The 9179-nt window shown below is 35.2% G+C and overlaps 2 protein-coding genes across 2 annotated transcripts in view; one reads left to right on the forward strand and one right to left on the reverse strand.

The window, feature by feature from the left end:
- The window catches only part of LOC108773924 (WD repeat-containing protein WRAP73), a 12501-nt gene extending 6830 nt beyond the window's left edge, over positions 1-5671 (reverse strand). Inside the window, exons 1-3 of the mRNA XM_018539904.1 lie at positions 5504-5671; positions 5223-5405; positions 4972-5151 (exon numbers count right to left, since the gene is read on the reverse strand). Of these exons, the coding sequence (XP_018395406.1) occupies positions 4972-5151; positions 5223-5405; positions 5504-5671 (531 nt within the window). The remainder of the gene's footprint in view (positions 1-4971; positions 5152-5222; positions 5406-5503) is intronic.
- Elp2 (elongator complex protein 2) lies at positions 1696-3245 on the forward strand. The gene has a single exon (XM_018539932.1). It carries the CDS (start codon positions 1894-1896, stop codon positions 3082-3084), a length of 1191 nt encoding a protein of 396 aa, XP_018395434.1. The 5' UTR covers positions 1696-1893; the 3' UTR covers positions 3085-3245.
- Positions 5672-9179: the final 3508 nt, after the last annotated feature.

Here is a 9179-nt window from a genome sequence, read left to right on the forward strand (position 1 = left end):
AATTCAGTACGGTTAGTACAATCTGGGGAATTCAAGTACTCTTGAAGCGCTTTCGAAGCGCGCAATAGTTAACTCGGAACGACTTTCTATGCAGTCTACGCGCTTCATGCGCGACTCGGAACGCACCCTAGGACTCTAGGTGCACCCATGGTATAAACACAAGGGTATGCTCATCCGGTGGACGAATTTAGAAAGCCTTTGCGCATCACTCAGTTTACGTCACATTCGGCTACTTTCGGATGCTTTCGGAAGCTTTCGGACTCTGAGTGCCAATGAAATATGGGCTGCCGTTAGCCGTATTTATGATATTCGTTAAAGCGGTAAAGTAAGCAAGAGTTTTTATTAAAAATAATGGCTGTTTGTGCAGTAAAAGTCTGCAATAATTATTATCGAAAAACGGTAAGAATGAAAGGAGAGGAAATAAAATATTTCAGAAAGCGCATGCGCACGAGATCAGAGAGTATGAAGAAGGCATAACTCGTAACACTACATGTAGTCGATAAGACAGATTTCCTAACCTGAATAGTCGTCAACTTTAACGCTAAATATCTCGGTTCGTAGGGCAGAGCGACACTTTTTTCTGCCAGATTCTTTCGTTTTATGCAAAAAGGCGTCGAATAAGCCTAATTTGATCGATGTTTAAGCTGCTTGAGTGATTCTGTATAATTATCCTTTTTACAATCAAACAAAAATATCACGAAACTCTTGGTGAAAATTTGTCAGAATTTTTACATGAATTAAAACGCTTTCAGAAGTATTGAGAAAGAATACACTTTTTCTTATAATTTTTTATTATATGTGAATTCGTATAAACATTCGTATAAACAAATCTAGATTTTAAATTCTTTATTAAAAATATTTTTAAATTATATGAAAAATTTTCACCAAGAGCACTGACAATTTCATAGCATAAGAAATAAGAAACGATTTTTTTATCCTTTTACACCGAGCATTTCATACGCATATTAATTAGTAACTTTTTATTCAATTAATTTGATTTTAGCAATGTATTTAAAGAATGACATACTACATTGGTGCAGTATGCATCAAAATCATAATCATTAAATACTCGTGCGTGTGTGCGTGCGTGCGTGCGTGCGTGTGTGCCGAAATTAAGATAATTTGTTATAAATTAATAAATTAGAAAGTTACTATAAAGTTATTAGTCTTATATCTTATATCCAAGTGTACGACATACATACTAAATCTTTTGCGCTTCTTTTTGAAGTTTATAATATATTAGAAGTATAAATAATGTTTCCGTCGTTTTTTCATCAAAAATTGGGCACTTATTGTGAAAGAACGGTACCTAATGTTTTATTTGAAGTATTGTCCATCGCTAGCCACGTGCGGGATTCTCTAAATGTCTTAGGGTGCAGTCACATGGAGTCAGAAATAACGGAACGGAACAGTAACGGAACATTGATAGAAAAGAGATAGAACAATCCTATCTCTTTTCTATCAATGTTCCGTTCTTATTCCGTTCCGTTATTTCTGACTCCATGTGACTGCACCCTCAATCTTATTAGAAAATACCGTAATTCAATACTGTATGTAGAAGTACGAAGTACTAAGCAAATGCATTTTGAATTTGCCACTTAATGTGACGTACACTGAGTGACATTTCTGATTGGTTGTCTGGAACTATCATGCGCGTGAGCATACCCTTGTCTTTATACCATGGGTGCACCCAGGTGTTGTGTTATCCTTTGTTTATCATTCGTGAACAACAACGATAAAACGACATCTGGATGCATCCGGACGACAATTCTGAACGCACCTCTGTATACATACAAATAACATCACACGCATATAAACATGGCTGCCGCCATCTGACCATGTGAACGTTTGAAAGATCCTCGCAACTGCTAGAAACAATTCATTATCCGCGACATGACGTGTTACACTGCCTGTTCGTGCAACTGCGTTCCTCATTGCGCTGATTGGGGTATCAATGGACTACTTTGTTTCGGAACGCGAAATGCAATCGCTATATACGAGCCACGTGCGAACATCGGTCATGTAACGCACACACTGCACCAGCATCGTGACCGTGTCAACACGGTACACTGGATAAAACCGAGAAACGGCGTGCCGGAATCAGAATTGCTGTCCGGTTCCGTGGATGGCACTATAATTATCTGGAGCAAAGATCGGAATACATTTCAATGTACCTCAGTATTGAATGTAGAAGGCACAGTTGCCTTCGCAGATTCCCTCCAATTGGCCGATAATATTCCACCTACTACATTGGCGAAGCTGTTAATATGCACAGGTTCAGTCTGCGGCAATGTCAAACTATGGTTGAGAGAGGAAAATGCAAATGTCAAGCATATTCAGTCTATAATTTTCGGAAGAAAGTTACCTATATATTGTCGTCTGACATATTTATTAAACGACAAATATCCTCTCTTGGCTATAGCATTAGAGGATGCTTCTGTCTTGCTGTATGCAAAATTGAATACAGAATCGGACTTGGAACAACCTTTTGTAAATATCCAGCGTTTAGTCGGACATGAAGACTGGGTAATGTGTATGGATTTTACTCAGGATGGTGACGGAAATCTTTTTCTCGCAACAGGCTCGAAAGATAACATGATACGATTATGGAAAATTAGCGAACAAATTAGCATCAAAGAATCTTCAAGTGATGAACTTAGACAAGAAAGTAATACTTTTGTAGTAAATAATAGGCAGTACGATATTACTCTGGAGTCAGTGCTCTGTGGTCACGAAGGCTGGATTTATGGTCTGCACTGGCAGCCTATGAAAACAGATAAAACAATAAAACTGCTATCATCCTCAATGGACAAAACTATGATAATATGGGAACCAGCTGATATTATGGATGGAATGTGGACAGAGACAGTACGTGTTGGCGAAGTTGGTGGCAATTCGCTAGGTTTCTATGGCTGTAAATTTGGCCCAGACGGACTACATATATTGGCACATGGCTACCAGGGTACTTTTCATATCTGGAAATATTCTTCAGAAATGAACAAGTGGCTTCCACGTCCAACACCTAGTGGACACTTTGCTGAAGTAGTTGATTTATGTTGGGAACCGAAAGGGAGGTCTGTATGAATCTTGTATGTAATTTTAATTCTTGAACATTCAGCTATTTATATTATAGATAAATGCAACACTTAGGCACGGTTGCACCATTACTTGATTTTAAGCAAGACTTAAAACTCTCTCGTATTAAAGCCAAAAAAGAGACAGAGACAGTTTAAGTCTCGCTTAAAATTAAAATTGTTGGTGCAATCGGGTCTTAGACTCTTTAGAGATTTTAAACTTTGTTATATATATTTCTATATATTTCTCTATATTCTTGAATAATGTGATTTTTTTTATTTTTAAATTGAATTTTTATATTTTTTTTCTGTAAGTATACTTAATGCTTGGAAAAAATTTAGATTTATGGTCATCTTGATCTTTTTCTGAAACAATTGTTCTGTTTTTTGATGAATTATTATATTTTATATAATATGATTGGTGATTAGATAGACTTGAATTCTTATTGATTATTATATTTTAATATAAAAATACGTGAAAATTATATTGAATATTTTAGATAAAAATAGATAAGTTGAGAATAAAAAAAATATAAATATATATGAAATATTATGATACTTTTTACAGATTTCTCATGACAGCCAGTGTTGATCAAACTACAAGAATTTATGCACCATGGAAAGATGATGATCTTGGAGAATTATGGCACGAGATTGCACGTCCTCAGATACATGGATACAATATGACTTGTTTAACTATATTAGCACCGCATACATATGTTTCTGGAGCGGATGAGAAAGTGGTGCGCATTTTCATGGCCACGTCTATGTTTAGGAATCAATTAAAATCACTGGTAAATATCGATGATTTCAAATTTGTAAAGGCCCACAGTGCTGCTGTACCATCTCTCGGATTAACGAATAAAGCAACGTACTGCGAAGACAATGATGAAAACATAAAAAATTCAACGACAGAAAATTTATATAAACCACCTACAGAAGAAGAATTAATACAAAATACACTTTGGCCAGAAACAAATAAGCTTTATGGACATGGCTATGAAATATTCTGTATGGCAGCGAAACACGATGGACAATTGCTAGCTACAGCATGCAAATCAACTACTCAAGAACACTCGGCAATTTTATTATGGGATACAAATACCTGGTCACAAGTTCAACAATTAAACTATCATCAGTTGACTGTGACGCAAATGGAATTCTCTCCAAATGACAAATATTTATTGTCTGTATCCAGAGACAGAAGATGGTCGTTATTTAAAGCTACCAATATGGATTATAAGTTAATTGCAGCTAGTTCCAAGAAAGACAATCCTCATTCACGAATAATTTGGTGCTGCGCTTGGACGCAAGATTCGGATTATTTTGCGACTGGATCCAGAGATGGAAAAATCGCTATATGGTCCACAAGAACGATAGAAAATAATATTGTACCAAAGATAATTCTGGATATGAAAAATCAATCAGTTACAGCATTATGTTTTGCGCCAATTCATATCACACAAGGATTTTATCTTCTAGCTATTGGATATGAGGCAGGACATATAGAGATTCAAAAAGTCAATACAGAGTTAGAAAACATATGGTCAAAACTGTTAGAGTACGATACTTCTCAAGCTCATCATTTAACTGTAAAAAGACTCATGTTTCGACCTACTAATTACTCACATAATAACTTGCAATTAGCAAGTTGTAGTAATGACCATTCTGTTAAAATACATAATATAGAATTGTCATTATTATAATAATTTTTATAAAAATTTTAGATTTTTACTTCAACTGAATTATTTTTATAAAACTATAAAAATAATTATCTTGTAATATAATAATCTTGATTATAAAAATAATCTTGTGTAAAATACTGAAATATAGATTCTAGGTATTCTACAAAAAAGATCCATGTTTAATTTATAATGTTTCAGTTGGTTGTACTTACTCGACTTATTTTCCAGTTCTTAGTTTTATAAATTTCGACTGTATCTTGACCTGCTTCTGTAACTATTACTGCCAGTCTCTCACCGTTGAGGCTAAAACGTAATTTATCGAAGGAAGATGATTTTACATTTTGTATGTATGATACCGTCTGCTGTTCCAAATTCCAAATAGACAGTTGAATCTGTTAAATATCTTTTATTTTATATTAGCACATAGGTTAGATTATCTCTTCTTAAAACATATTGCACTTACATTAAAATCCGCTATGGTAAAAATGTGTCTGCTATCTGGGGACCAGGTAACACTTTGCAAACCTGCACTGCCCTCGATGAGTTTACATTTCCATTGGGGACAGTGTATTGAATATACCTGAACAATAGCTCTTTTTATATTTGCACAAAGAATATATTCGCTGTTTGTAGACCATTCCATATACTGTAAAGTAACAAAGATAAAAGCATAGATATTAATATATGATTAAAAGTGACGCTAAAAATTTAATTGAGCCACTTTTTCTATCAATGCAAACTAACCTGTATTACATCCACGAATACAAACGATTGGCAAGTATCGAGAGTCTCTACATCTTTTATCAGCAGATTTGCTTGAAATGCTATAGCTAGATACGCTCCATTTCGTGAAAAGTGGCATAAACTATTGTTTATGCGAAAAACTTTGTCCTCGTTAGCGTTAGTAGCCATTAGGAAAGATTTGAAATCTGCGGTTTCCTTGATCCTTCAGCCTCTAGGGCCTCCAATCTCCCCTCTTGTTTCGGTGGTACTAGAGACCTAGAAAAAAGAGTGCGTCATTGAAGGGTATGGCTTGATTGGCTGTCTAATGCCCATTTCCACCAATATAAATTAACTTTAATCTCGGTTCAATTTGCTCTTCATCTTTTTCTAATTCTAAAAATTAGAAAAAGATGAACAGTAAGTTAAACCGAGATCAGGAAGTAAGATATAAGGAGACTCCACTCCGTAAAATAAAAGTGGACCCATTTTAGGTTTCGAGTTCAGCTTCCGATTCTGATGAGTGCGAGTAAGAGAAATGATCATTTCTCTTACTCGCACTCATTATGCGCAGCACTACTAAATTCACGAGCGCTGCGAGTGTCGAGAATCGGAAACGGAACTCGAAACCTAAAATGGGTTCATGTCTTGTAGACTGGCGAGACCGAGTGGAGTCTCCTTATATCTTCCTTCATGACCGAGATTAAAGTTAATCTGCATTGGTGGAAACAGGCATAAGGGCCAATTTCACCAACGTCGGTTAAGCTAACCGACGGTTAATTCCAATGGAATTATCCAATCGCATTTGTCTTTGACCAGAATGAACCAATCACGGTTGACACTTTAATCGTCGGTTAGCTTAACCGATGTTGGTGAAATTGGCCCTAAATCACGTGATCAGAGAGCCATTTTAATTCACTATTGCATCTAATAGATATAGTTTTATAACGTATGTATGTACATACATACGTATATACAGAGAAAAATTTAGACAATACAGTGTCGAAGTGCAATAAAAGGTAATTATATAGAATACGGGCCTCATCTCCGATTTTGATCTAATTAGGCTCATTCGTCATGTTTTCACTCAAAATGAAAGAATCCGGAAGAAATTTGTGGCGCTCAACCTCGAGAACCGAGATATTAAGCGTTAAAGTTCGAGATTTTAGAGGTTAAGATATCTGTCACTGCTTTAAAAATAACAAATTACTGCTTTAGAAACACAAAAACACTGCTTTAAAAATACAAATTCACTGCTTTAAAAAACAATTTACTGCTTTAAAACAATTCTTTCATTTTGAGTGAAAACGCGTCGAATGAGCCTAATTAGATCAAAATCGGAGGTGAGGCCCGTATTCTATATAATTACCCAATAAAAAACTATTATGGTGTAAGTATTCTTATTTGTGTGAATATTTAATAGTTGAGTTCGGCAATGCAAATCTGAGGCGTCGGAGTGCTCTTTTTCTATAGTGCACGTGACATAAGCTATAATATAAGAGCACTCCGACGCCTCAGATTTGCTATTACCGAACGCAGCTAATATCGGACTTAACCTAACCTAATCTAATCTTTCTATCTTTTGCATCAACTGTCATCAGCTTATTGGTCAAGAGCACTTATATTGAATTAAAATGGCGGTGGTTAACCCTTTGCGTCGCAGTGGGTCGCCCAGCGACCCACCTTTTATCAGCTAGTTTTTTCACATTTAAAAATCAGTTTCTCATGTTGTTTACGTCGTGATTGATTTTCTACATAGTCAAGGCATTTATTTATCGAATGCAAGATATTGCACGTATTTATAGTTAATTAATTATAAACAAAAATATACCAAAAAATTACCATTTTTTGAAAAAAAATCATTTGTGAAACATAATTCCGTACAAACACATACGGGAAAGTTATTATTTATACGTTTTTGGGGTCGCTGAATACGAATCTGATGTCGGTTTTCAAAAATTCAAAATGGCGGATCCAATATGGCGGACAAAAAATTGAAAATCGACTGAATTCGCTTGAAACTCGTTACTCGGGGGTTTTCAGGGTCGCTAAATATGAATCTGATATTAGTTTTCAAAAATTCAAAATGGCGGGTCCAATATGGCGGAAAAAAATTGAAAATCGACTGAATTTGCTTGAAAAAAGTTACTCCGGGATTTTCAGGGTCGCTAAATATGAATCTGTTTTCAGTTTTCAAAAATTCAAAATGGCGGATCCAATATGGCGGACAAAAAACTGAAAATCGACTGAATTCGCTTGAAAAAAGTTACTTGGTGGTTTTCGAGGTCAATGAATACGAAAATGAAAATAGATTTTGAGGATTCAAAACGGTGAGTATATAAATGGAAGACGCTTGTATACGAGTTATGTACTTGACAATTCATTGTCCGATGACCTGTACAAAATGGAAGCCTTTTCATACTCATCAGTATTTTTATTTACAACCCAGAGAAAAATAGATCATACATAATCATATATAAATTTATATGATTGTATATACTATTATACATAAAACAAAAAAAAAACTGGAAAAGAAAAATAACTGGATTCACAATTTTCATGTAAGCCATATTGGATCCGCCATTTTGTATTTTTCAAAACTAACATCAGATTCATATTCAGCGACCCCGAAAACCCCCGAGTAACGAGTTTCAACCAAATTCAGTGGAAAGAAAAATGTGCCCCTGAAAGGGTTAACGCGTCTTAAGACATTACTTAAGACAGTCTTCAAATAAGAACTGACTATGAATACCGGCCTTAGTACGCACGATGTAAACGCTGTCGGATTATTTTGGTACGAGCGTATCAAGCAGGAGTATCGTCACTGACCTAGTTTCCACCGAAACCCTCAATTCGGTTTCACTACGGTATAGATCAAACTTGGTGTACTGTTTCCATTGGAAGTAGAAGTGAAGTGAATTAATGTTAAAGTTTCATTGTATGACCAAATATCACGCTTATTATCCATTTTTGAACGACTCATACTTTTAACCTTTTAACGAATAATGGAAAGGTTGGCGATATTTACTTTTAATCTATTTCGTTTCCACCGACTAAAATTTAATGTCAATTCGCTGCCACTCTGGTAGAAATTGTGAATCGAAGTGGAAGTGAAATGAGCGGAGTCAAACGTATTTCCATCGAGTTAAATTTGGTTCTACGCCGAATTAGGTGCGAATTAATGCTTCGGTGGAAACTAGACCACTGTGGTATCGTACTAAACTGATACGCGTATCAAATGATACAAATGGCGATGTAAACGCATGAAACACATTTAATACGCGTACCAATTCTTTCACGATGTAAACCAGGCCATTAAATTATCTTAATTTCAGCAATGTATTTAAAGAATGACGTATAAAATTGATACAATACGCATCAAAATGTTTAACTAAATACGTTTATTGGGTATACATTTACATATATCGCTGAAATTAGTGACCCTCTAATAAGAGTCTGGACACGTGAAGTCCGCCATTATTCGTCGAAATTGTGTGAGAGAGAAAAAAATCATGCTATCTCATTCTAGTGGCGCTGTAAGTTGTAGCTGATTGTAGCTCTACAAACTTCATAGTTTCTGTTTCTGTTTCGTCTCGCCTCATGCATCGTATCATTTTTAAGACCAGGACCATTAATATTCGAAGAAGAAGAAGAATCATTATGATTAATATTATTATATTATATATTATTATTATATTAT

The sequence above is a fragment of the Cyphomyrmex costatus genome, unplaced genomic scaffold (assembly GCF_001594065.2).
Source record: "Cyphomyrmex costatus isolate MS0001 unplaced genomic scaffold, Ccosl1.0 scaffold229, whole genome shotgun sequence".
NCBI classification, from domain to species: Eukaryota; Metazoa; Arthropoda; class Insecta; order Hymenoptera; family Formicidae; genus Cyphomyrmex; species Cyphomyrmex costatus.